Source organism: Apodemus sylvaticus, chromosome 10 (genome assembly GCF_947179515.1).
Source record: "Apodemus sylvaticus chromosome 10, mApoSyl1.1, whole genome shotgun sequence".
NCBI lineage: Eukaryota > Metazoa > Chordata > Mammalia > Rodentia > Muridae > Apodemus > Apodemus sylvaticus.
This window is the reverse complement of record NC_067481.1, coordinates 91,232,463-91,244,013: the sequence shown is the minus strand read 5'-3', so window position 1 is coordinate 91,244,013 and position 11,551 is coordinate 91,232,463. Positions and strand designations below refer to the sequence as shown.

General features: G+C 48.5%; 1 protein-coding gene across 2 annotated transcripts; it reads right to left on the bottom strand.

Annotated features, from left to right (window-relative positions):
- Positions 1 to 2,402: 2,402 nt before the first annotated feature.
- Foxi1 (forkhead box I1) lies at positions 2,403 to 5,037 on the bottom strand. 2 transcript variants are annotated; one of them, XM_052197622.1, is made up of 2 exons: positions 4,482 to 5,037; positions 2,403 to 2,965 (listed from the first exon to the last, which is right to left on the bottom strand). In XM_052197622.1, the coding sequence occupies exons 1-2, from the start codon at positions 5,035 to 5,037 to the stop codon at positions 2,403 to 2,405; spliced, it is 1,119 nt and encodes a 372-aa protein (XP_052053582.1). The 2 variants fall into 2 exon arrangements, with proteins under 2 accessions (XP_052053582.1, XP_052053583.1); XM_052197623.1 differs by having other exon boundaries at positions 2,403 to 2,680.
- Between the last annotated feature and the right edge of the window lie 6,514 nt (positions 5,038 to 11,551).

Genomic DNA, 11,551 nt, shown 5'->3' with positions numbered 1-11,551 from the left:
AGTTGGGGATGAAGAGCAGGCAGTGAGGCAAGCAATGTCTCAAGGTGGGGCTCTGGGTTCTGGGAAAATTTGGTGAGAGTGACCTCTAGCTTCAATGCACACACATGTGGTATCACAAAAGTTCCTGACCAGGTTTCAGAGATCTATATTTTAATTCCATCTCTGATTGTCATGGGCATGGAGTCCTTTGTCCTCCCTGCAGCAGGCAGCAGGGGGCAGTTTATTCTGTCTTTCCTGGTCTGACACACCCCAACCCCCACCGGCCATTACTACACATGAGCCTCTCTGCAGAAGGATATGCCTTCCATTGCTTCTGATTCTCATAACTGTTCTCTCTTGCACCAAGTATTGGGCTCTCTGCTAACAGCTGGGAAAAAAGAACTTCATCAATGCTTTAATGCAACTATGAGAGTCCTGGATATGTGGCCCACACAGTAGCAGAATCTCCCGAGGACTCCGTGTTCTCACCCATAATGTAGAAACCAAGGGACGATTGTATAGATTAAACACAGAAAGCTAGTCAGACCCAAATGACAGACAAATGGTGTCCAGAAAAGCCAGGGTGGATGATGCACTTCTCATCATAGTATTATGGTGGGTTACTGCCTCCCTTCTGTCATGTCAGAGAAAGAGTATACCCGGCTGCTCCCAGCTTGACCCCTCTCCCTTCTCCACCAGAAAAGAAACTCCCAAGTAGTAGACCTCCAGCTTCAATGCACACACATGTCAGCATGGACAGTGAAACCAACTCCAGAGTGTCACTAGTGCACACAGATCTGCTGCTAGTAGCATTGGCCATGGCTGAGGCTATACTGTAGTGTGGTGAGTGCAAAACTCAGGGAGCCCATGTATGCTTCAAGCATGCCATGACACCACTCTGACCCAGTTTTCTCATTGTCTAGCTGGACTAGAGGATGCCCTTCACAGGGGTGTTGCATGTTCATGGCGTGATCATGGGGTTTGCATGAGCTGTGGTGCTAGGATATGCTGAGCCTGTATTGATTGCAACACAGGTAGGTTCCTTCCATGTACATACCTACCCCATATTTCATAGCCTTGTCTTTACACTCGGGGGCCTTTATCTAAGTCCCCAGTAATGTAGACATGGTGCAGTTTTGATACCCATTTTTCTCTGCTTCCTCTCCCAAGCACCTTCAGCCTTAAGCTTCAACCAGGCAACCGAGAGACAGGACAACTCTCAAGGAAGGGCCACACACTTCTAAACAGCGTTCTTTCTTTCCTTTTTTTTTTAATTAAAAAGAAAGTAAGGAAACCAAACAACACTTCTCAAGGTGTATTGTGATAAGACATCACAGCCATATAAAGTAACTCATAAAAAGAGGAGAGAGCAGTACCAGGGCTGTGCTCACAGTTGCGCTGCCCTCCAAGGGCAGGCAGAGGACCCCTCCCTCCCTCCTGGTCATTGTTCTCTCAGACAAGTATCTACTTCTCCTGGGCTTTAAAAAAAAAAAAAGGACGTGCTCATTCGGTCTTGTTTCTCTTGGAAGGCTGAGCCACATCTTCTTCGCTGATCCATGACACGTACATACATAGCTCATGTTTACGAGATTTTGTGGGTGAACAGTACTACAGTGGGGGTTTAGGGGTACATACCACTTTCTCATTGACCTCTGGTTCTGTTCAAGTTCTGTGGAAGGCTAGTGAAGGGATATTCTGTATTATACCTACTAGAAGTACTGTCCCACAGGGGTACTTGGGCTGGGCATCCTTCTGTTAGCTTTCCCTCCTGCATGGTAGGTAAAAGAATGCCTGTAGGTAAGCTGGGGCAAGAAGAAAAAGGACAGGTGGGCATAGGTCATGGCCAAATTGGTGTTGAATTCTGAAGGAGTCACTAGAAGCCAGTGGGAAGCGTGTGTGTATTTGCCATAACCAACTTTTTATGACAATCTCTTCCAGTTCATCCATCCCTGATTTCTTTTATTCAGCCTTTGAGGGCTACCCAGTCTCTGCTTTAATGTCTTTCTCTGTCATTTTCATGACCCTGGAAAAGCTGACAACTTTCTTGGGCCTTTGTTTTATGATCTGTCAACTGGAGAGGTTCATGTGAACCTCAAAAGATGATAGTACACAGTATGACCGTGTCATTAAGAAGCCCAAGACAGGAGCCAGTACACATTAAGTGCTCAACAAATGGCCACATCATTTGCGGCAAGCTGACCCTGGTATGCCCACTGTAGTTATCAAATCTGTGTAGATTCACATGTGATAGGTAGCCGGAAGGCTTGAACGGTGTTTAGAAAGAATATAGATTCTTCCAAGCTTCCTGTGGTGCTATCTGGGAAGTTCAAATGTCTCAAATCTTGGGATAGAAGAGGGTCTGGTCCAAAGGACCCCATTGCTTTTTCCCCAGACAGCTCTGTGAACCAGGAGCTGTTCTATCTCTAGACTTCAGTGCCTTCCCTGGGGAAGAGGATGCTGTTAGTGTTAATGCTGTTGTAGAAATGTGGACTGAACTGGTTGAAGACAGAGCCTCCATAGCCCAGAGTATTGGTGGGTACCGGGTTGGCCCATTCACCCCCATTCCCATGGCTACTGAAGTTGGTAAGGGGGGTGTAGGAGTTGAAATTCAGTGAGTTCTGCCCCATCTTGTCAATAGGCTCTGGGCTCAGTCCTGGTGTGGCCACTGAGCGGCTAACAGGGTTTGTCGCACTCACATAGGCTGTCATGGTGGAGAGAAAGTTGTTGAGACACGGGGTGCCCGAGGGGGCAGGGGAGGACCGCTTCTCTGGGGAGCTGGTGGTGGTGTCTGGTGAGGCAGTGTCTAAGACCTCCTGAGGCTCTGTGGGCTTGGGGCTGCTGGCCAGGAGACCATTCTCCGTTTTCTCTGAAGCCAATGAGCCAGTGCTGGAGGATGAATCTGATTTTCTCTTCCTCTTCCTGCGGAAGTTTCCATTGTCAAACATCTTCTCACAGTTGGGGTCCAGAGTCCAGTAATTCCCTTTGCCTGGGACAGAAGTGGGGGAAGTTAGGAATACAGAGATGGACACAAGGCCTGCTTCTATGCAATGCTGTAAATGAAGACCAAAGGCGTCAATGCAAAGAACAAAGCCTGGGGCAGAGGTGGAGATGTCCCACAAACATCAGCCCATCCCCAACCTCTCTCTAAGTTCTCCCTACACATACACACACACACACACACACACACACACACACACACATACACACACACACACACACACACACACACACACACACACACACACACGAGGCTCTGGGGAGTTTATGGAAAATGAAGTATAAGACCTGAAAGAGTTCAGAGGATTGTTCCCTTTAAGGATAGTATGCTGGGGGTGCAGGGTCCAGGGTGGGATGGGATATCAGATATCATCGGAGCTTCTATTACTAAAGTTTAGGAAAACCCAGAGAACAGTTCTGGATTCCCAACTCTTGAAGATAGACTTGAGCTCTGGCTTTGCGCCTCAATCACTAAGGACTTTGGATAAATATCAGGTTCCTGATCTGAAAAATATCCTTGCTTCCCCAGGCTCACAGGGGAAATATAGGGCAGACGCTCTATGTGTCCAAGAGCTGTACAACTGAGGTGTCACCAGAACAGAAGCCCCAACTCTTCCCTGCTACTCCGAGCTGAAAAGTGGTTGAAGATTTACACAGGGCAGTCTCCTTTCTGAGGAGCAAACAGATCTGACCAGAGCTGACTTAAAAGTGGGCAGAGGAAGGGTTCCAACCCTGGCTTCCCTTGTGAGAACAAAACTACTCTTTGGGTCTGGAAACTGGATGCAGGAATGCTTCACACTCCTCTCTGCAAGTGTCTGGGGCTCACCTTTAAAAAGGAATGGTCCAGTCTTAGTGTAAGAGTTCACTTAAGCTGAACACTAGCACTGCCATTATGGTCTACGCTACTTTGAAGGGGCAGCTTTACCCCCTGAAAGCTATTTTTTCTCATCTGTGCAATGGGTTCACTAAAAGACACCCTGTAGAGGACTGCCAGCATCAAAAGAGGTTCCAAATGGAGGGAAAGGCCAGAGCCATGCCATGGGGCCATCCATGGTGCCCAACCAAGGCCAGGTCCTCTCTACTACAGGTCCTCTCTCTATGACACACCCTGGTTTGACCTGGTCTAGTCCTACCAAGGGCTTCTCATGTGCTTGGCACTGAGGTCCATGTGAATCATGATTACAGGATTCTGAGCTTTTGTTTGTATCAAGGATTGAAGAAATTATTTCATTATATAGTAGACATTCTTTCCCTCCCTGTTATTTTTCAGATGAGGAAACTGAGGCACAGCACATGTCAACTCCCAGAGCCACAAAAGCCTGAATCTGTTCCCCGGCACTCATATCGTTCTCTCCTGTGGGTTCCTTACAGCCCTGTCTCCTAACAGCTCCAGTCAGAACTTTCTAGAACGGAGTTCGGAGCAGAAATGAAATGAGCCCTCGGGGATGCTTGCAACCTCTCAAGGGGCGGTCTCCTATTCCGTACGCACTGCTGTCCCGTCTTACCTGGGTCGTCCTCATCTCGGGGCACCTTCTTGAAGCAGTCGTTGAGTGACAGGTTGTGGCGGATGGAGTTCTGCCAGCCAGCCTTGCTCTTGTTGTAAAAGGGAAAGTTGTCAGCCACGTACTGGTAGATCTGGCTCAGTGTGAGGCGCTGGTCGGGCGCACCGTGGATCGCCATAGCAATGAGAGCTGAGTAGGAATATGGTGGGCGCACCAGCTTCATGAGCTCCTCCTGAGAGGGGAGGGGCAGCCAGCCCAGGTCGCTGGGCAGTAGCTGCCTCTGCATGCCATAGGCCTGGGGTAGGAAGGGGCTGGCATTAGTGCCAGGCAGGTAGGGCGGTGGGGTCATGGCTGGCCCATTGAGCCAGAGGTAGGGGTTGGGGGTGGCCCCGTACTCGCCACCACCTTCGAAGGAGGTGGGGCGCTGAGGACTAGGCATGCCCTGAGGGTGGAAGAAGTTCTCATAATAAAGATTCATCTCGGGGGGCTCCTGGCCGATGCTGGGGAACTGGGGACTGCATCGAGGTGGCGAGGGCGCCGGGAGGTCGAAGGAGCTCATGCTGGAGCTGGCTTCGGGGAGCCACCGGCTGCACCTGTGCTCTCTGGAGCTGCCCCTGACAGGTGTTCAGCAGGCCCTGGCCTCCTGTGACTTATACCCCGAGGGCTTGGCTGGGTGGCCCCACCCAGGGGCGGCCACCTGCCAGCAGGTCCGGGCCAGGGCCCGCCTCCCTCTTTCCTTAGCTGCCTGTGGCCTTGGTTCCTACTAATGACATGCTAAAGGAGCCTTATTGGAATCGGTGCCCCAAGTGACAAGAGCTCTCCCCCCCTAGTTCTTCCCCCTGCTTCCTTTACCTTCATTCCAGAGTACATTTCTCTTCCCCTTGCATTTCCCTTCCCTCCTCACATTCCCTCTCTTTCTCCCTCCTTCCCATCTTCTCCACAGATAACTCTGTTGCAGTCTTTGTTTCTCACACTGATTCCCTTCTCTCTGCCTGGTTCATTCTGTCTCTCACTCTTGTTTCTTGCTCCTGACCCCTCGTTTCTCCTTCCACTCCTATCCCTCCTTCTCTGATGAACCCCCCCACCTACCCCACCCCACCAACCTCGCCCACCCCAACCCTGTATATCAGCAGCTCCTGCTTTGGTCTTTGGAAGGGTAGGTGCATTTTTCTAGAGTTGCCAGGACACCCTACAGCTCCTGTAGAGTCAGAGAGCAGCCTGGCTTCAGAGAGGACTCAGGTGGTCCCCTCCTGCTCCTAACTCTCTCCCTCTCCCTCTCTACCCCCTCTCTCTTTCTCTTTCTCTCTCTCTCTCTCTTACATACACACCACACATACACACACATACTCTCTCTCTCTCTCTCTCTCTCTCTCTCTCTTTCTCTCTCTTACATATACCACACACAGACACAGACACAGAGACACACATATTCAGACACATACATCACATACACACACCACACACATATGCACATGTATACACACACAGAGACACACATAAACAGACACATACACACACCACACACATATGCACACACACACACACACACTCACTCTCTCTCTCTTACATATACCACACACAAACACACATACAGAGACACACATATACAGACACATACATCACATACACACACCACACACATATGCACATGTATACATACACAGAGACACACATAAACAGACACATACACACACTACACACATATGCGCGCGCGCACACACACACACACACACACACACACACATACTGTAGGCAGGAAGAAGACAGTGTGAAGGTGAAGGTTGCTGTGGATGTGGCCTGGAAACCCACCAAGATGAGCAGCAGGGCTCTTAAAAAGAACATCAGAAGACAGAGGGTGGGAATTGGATTTTAGGTAGAAATGAGAAAGAACATCCAGGATTCAAGTTTCTTTCCAGCCTCAAGGCACAACAGCCCCCCAGATCCTCCGTGATCCAATGTCTGTGGAAGCTGTTGTGTAGAGACCCCTGGCCCTGAGGGAGCTGGGCCATGCAAGGGCTCTCCCCCCCCCCCCCCCCCCCCCGGCTGCCCATGTCCTTCTCCTGTCTCTCAGCTTCAGAGACAGCGCTCACAAGCAGGCCTAGCTTCCCTTTGCTGCTTACCCAGGGCCAGTTTTCTCTTGGGGCTCCACTATAGATCCCAACTTAAAAGGGGCTTAGTTCAATCTCTCTCTCTCTCTCTCTCTCTCTCTCTCTCTCTCTCTCTCTCTCTCTCTCTCTCTCTCTCTCTCTCTCTCTCTCGGTTTTACACACACTCCAGGCTCTGAGCATGCAGCAGTGCCAGGTGGTCTCCCTCCAGGATTCTCTTTCCTGCTGAGGTGCTGAACCACCTCCGATGGAGCCGGTGGAAGAGAATGGATCTGAGCTGTCTATAATAACTCCCTCTGCCTTCCAGCCTCTGCTTTCTTCTCCTGAGTCCACTTTTTCTTGATTCCCCCAGACACCCTCTCTCTTTGAAGCTGAAGAAGATGATGACACCAAGACAGGTTGTCTGCCTAGGACTTCTCATTCTGCTCTTCCTCCAGGACAGTTGTGTTAGGTCACATGACAAACACGAGGGCCACAGAACTGCTTCCACTTGCAGTGTTTGGGTGCCTGACTAGGAGGTCCAGGTAGCTGTGTGGGAGGGGTTCCCCTAGATTCCAAGGAGCTAAACGTCCCTGTCAAGGACAGGGACAGGACCTCACTAACAGTGTCTAAAGGTTCACTGAGGTTCAAAGTCTTAAGCAAGCTTGGTGCGATTTGTTCAGAACATTGAATCAACGGACAGCCCATTTTTGTTTAGTCTCTCAACTAGAACTCATGGCTTGCTGAGAGTGGAGCCTTGGATTTTTTAGATACACGCCCTGGGAGCCCAACAGCACAGACACAAAGCCGTGCAATTAACCTTGCAAACCCACTTCTCAGGGCTCATTTTCCAGCACAAGACAGAGCAAATAGGTGGTGCTGGGTCTCCTCCGCGGTGTTGCCTGTCACCATAACAAACCGCTGCTAACCCGATAGCCAGTCATGAGGGCTTGCTTAGTTAAACAGTGTCTCTTCCAACGGATGTGGTCTCATGCAGTTATGATAAACAGATGCCAGAAGAACAATTAAGTAAGTGGCATGGGAAGATGGCTGTGTTTTAATGAAAGTTGGAGAAATTGTTTAATGAAAGTTGGAGGAAGCATGTTTTGAAAAATAAAACTATACTTATAGTCATATATACACGCACAAGTATAAGATAATTTTTTTATGCGGGAGATTTTTCTTGGTTTATGTGGTTTCTAACATAAGTGGTTAGAGAAAAGCAAGAGTGTTGTGCTTTGCTTGGGGATGAGACATAAAAGGTCAGGGCTGGAGGCATGGCTCAGCAGTTGAGAGAGTTGGCTGATCGTCAGAGAACCCAAGTTCAGTCCCCAGCATTCACATTAGGCAACTCATGACTGTCTATAATTCCAGCTCCGTGGAATCCATTGCCTCTTCAGGTCTACACACACACACACACACACACACACACACACACACACCATAAAGAAGCAAACCTAGGTTCTGAGCTCTGGTGGACCCGCCGGCCACTCCTAGCTTCTCTCAGGGTGGTCCTTAACAAGTGACTTGGATTTTCTCATTTTCAGTTTTCTCAGGTGTAATAGGGGAACGGCCAGGGCTTAACCCACCTCATGGTTATGAAGTAAATCATTTCACATGGCTCAGACAAGCAATGGTGGATACTACGCTATAGTCACTATGGACTTGATGTTCACAATTAGGAGTTTGCACCTTGCATGCTAATTGGTGGCTTTTGGCAGCCAAGGACCAGAGGATGAGGGACAAAAAATACAAAGAAAGAAGTGGGGAGGATGTGTTCAGTGTCACAGTTCACATAGATGGAGCCAGACAAACAGATTCTCTTTGGGGGTCTCTATGAGTTATAGAGGCAGTTACATCTGAGTCTCCTTAGTCACACATGGTTCTGTTTTCTCCCTAGGACATCCTAGAAAGCCTGCCTAGTCTGAGGAGGTCTTATCAGGTACCCAGAGGGCTGAGGGCGAGAATTGTTGCACCCTGGCCCACGTGCTTCAGGGTGAACCCTTAGACAAGGGGAGTCCATTTCAGAGTTTCACGGCTCAGACACTGGAGATGGACAGCAGGAGCTGCCTGGCCAGACCTGGAACTTCTGAGGAAAGACTCAAATGACTCATTTGTTGATGAAGTTAGACTCTTTGAAAATTCCCGGAAGTGAAATTCAAATCTGTGGAAACATGTGCTGGTTAATTATAGGAATACGCAAGCAGACAAACATATAAACAGAAGATTGAGGAGTAGGTCTGAGTCGTCCCAGGGAAGGCTCTGACAGCAGTTCATTTAATATAGTACAGAGAAACACCTTCCTGACTGTCAAAGTTCACATGGTCCAAGCCCCACGTGGCAGACCAGGGACAAGACAATAGAGCATTACAAACACAGGACTGGGATTGGACCTGGCTTCGCCATTTGGTAGTTGTATGCTCTTGGCCAAGTTTCCTAATCTTACAAGATCTCACGTTGTTTATCTGTAAAGGGGAGACACAAATAGTGACCGTGTCTGAGCTAATGCAGGAGAAGACATGTGATACAGGGGAGGCTCAGAGCCTGGAAGATGTCAAAGGGCAGGTCTTGAGAAGGATGGATGCTTAGTCCTGGAGGCCAGGCAATGACAAGGGAAGAGGCTCTGGGCAAAAGGCCCAACATTGTGTCTTCCTCTATTTGCTTTGGCCATTCGGGTATAATGCCCCTGGAGGGAAAGGAGAAGGGTCTGTCACTGTTCCCAGCATTCAACTGCTGTCCTTATTGGCCAGAAGCCTGGGATGTCTCATGCTCTGCAGAAAGGATTACCTCACAGATAACTACCCAAGCTAGCTGACCAGCGACAGTCATACACTTTTAGAAGTAGACAATCGTGAACTTTAAGAGGTCTGATATCAGTTCACCTACCAAAAGGATGGACCTCACTAATAAGGATTTTCACAAACAATGGCTCACTTAATTTTCTGGACTGCACTGTGAAGTGAGGAGTTGGTTCTTTTGCATAGAGCAAGGTACAAAGACACAGGGCAGGTCAACAACCATAAAGACAGACAAAACCAAACAGGTGAGAACTGACCTGTACCCTGGGGGCTGACAGTAGGTCACATGCAGTATAGGAAACAGAGAGGCCAGATTTTGTTACCAGACTTTGAGTTCTACTCTTGCTCCTAAGATACTAAGATGTAGACTAATGGTTCTGGGATTCATTTTCTTCATGGGTAAAGTGGAGAAATCCAACTGCTTCTAAGTGTTGCCTCAGGACAACATGGTGAGGATGCAGACATGATAAAACCAAGTTCTCATTTGGGATGCAGGAACTTTAGGTAACGGGAGATGCTGATGTCCCACCAGCACCAGCGGTGGTTACAGCAGCAGGAGGCTCACACCTTGCCTGTCCTCTGCATTGGCCTTTGATGGGACCTCTGAGGGCTTGTCCTCTTTTCTACACATGAAACACAAATAGCACCCCAGGCTTTGAGGAGGTTCTTGGTGTAGAAATGGGTTGTGATAGGGGAATCCTAGACGGGACTAGTTTAACGTCATTGTGTTATAGCTTTCTCATATGCAGCGAGATGGAATATAGTCTCAGTGCTTGCCTCCTTTCTACAAGTGGCTCCCTAGAAAGGCAACCAGCTCTTGCCTGGCGTTCCTACCCTGCCTAGTTAGCAGTACTCACAAGAGCCACGTCTTGAGATATTTGGGGACTCAGTACAGGGATGATATCTATGCCCAGGGGAGAGGTTGGTAGAAATCTAGCTGGGGTGTTTCCTATGCTGAGGTTTATTTTGGTGTTCTCCATGCTTTGGTGTTCTCTCATGGCCTAATGAGCTTAGGAAGAAGAAACATAGGTCAATACCTCCCTCTGGTGGTCTTTTCTTTAAAAACAGGAAAGAGATTCTTGAATGGAAGTTTTAGGGCAGAGCAAATGGTTTAAGTAAGGGCAGGAGACTAAGTGAAAGCGTGGTGCTCATAGGACAAGGCAAACATTTTATTAATAAGTCACACCCCTTAAGGAAAATCCCATGTCTCTCTGCCATGACACTGTAAATCCTAGGTTGGAATGAGGTGGAGTCTATAGGAGGCAGTTCGCCATGTTTGGGTTGCATGGGTCTGAATTATATTCCTGTGGCTGTGTTTCCTGAGTGTCTTGGTGCTGTTTAGCTTCAGAGCTTCTGATTTCTCATCTCTAGAACCTGTTGCAAAGACTGAAGGAAGAAGTAACGCAGCCTGGGAGGCCACAGGTGAACAGCAGCCATTCTGCCTTCGAGTCTTGACTGTCCTCACAGATCCACGGAGCTCCTAAGATTTACACTGTGTTTGTGCCGTTTGGCTTATTTAGTATGTTTTTCAGTTGCTACTCTATTTCTTTTAAATGTTGTCAACTTACTTTAAAAATCAAATTCTGGGAATCCCCTGGAACTGGACCATCAGTGTAAGCATCATTTGCTCTAAGTAGTTAATATAGATTCTTTAGGTCATGTACTGTTCTGGGCCTGAACTCACCCAATTTCAGAAGCAGTCATAAAATAACTCACCTCACAAAAAATTTCTCACTGGAGTTATTAAGAGTCAAATATAAGGGAAAAAAACTAATATGGTCAATCGTGCTTCTTCTTATAAGAGTTTGGGCTATGAACCCTGACTACCAAAAGGATTGCTGATTATAAATTCTAAAGAGATGAAGTAATATAAACCACTATGCAAGGTGGAATGGTCTCTGCTCTGTGCGTTTGGTGGGCTTCAATTTTCTTTTTCAAGAGGAGCCTAAACTCACTCCCTGCTCCAATCTTGCCTTCTCTGCCCTCCTCCCCTTCTCCTTCCCCCTCCCTTCTCCTTCTCCTCCTCCCCCTCTTCCCCTGTCCTTTTCCTCTTCCCCTCCTCTTCCCTCTCCTCCCCCTCCCCCTTCTCCATTCCCCTACTCTTCTCCCCTCTTCCTCTCCTCCCCCATCACCCTCCTCTTCCATCCTCCTCCTTTGCCTCCTCCTTCCCCTTTATATCATCTTCACTATC

Bases quoted from the DNA above. Each gene is read 5' to 3' on its own strand.
- Foxi1 (XM_052197622.1), bottom strand. From the start codon at position 5,037: ATGAGCTCCTTCGACCTCCCGGCGCCCTCGCCACCTCGATGCAGTCCC. The intron at 2,966-4,481 runs GTAAGACGGGAC...CTTCTGTCCCAG, and splicing joins CCGAGATGAGGACGACCCAG to GCAAAGGGAATTACTGGACT.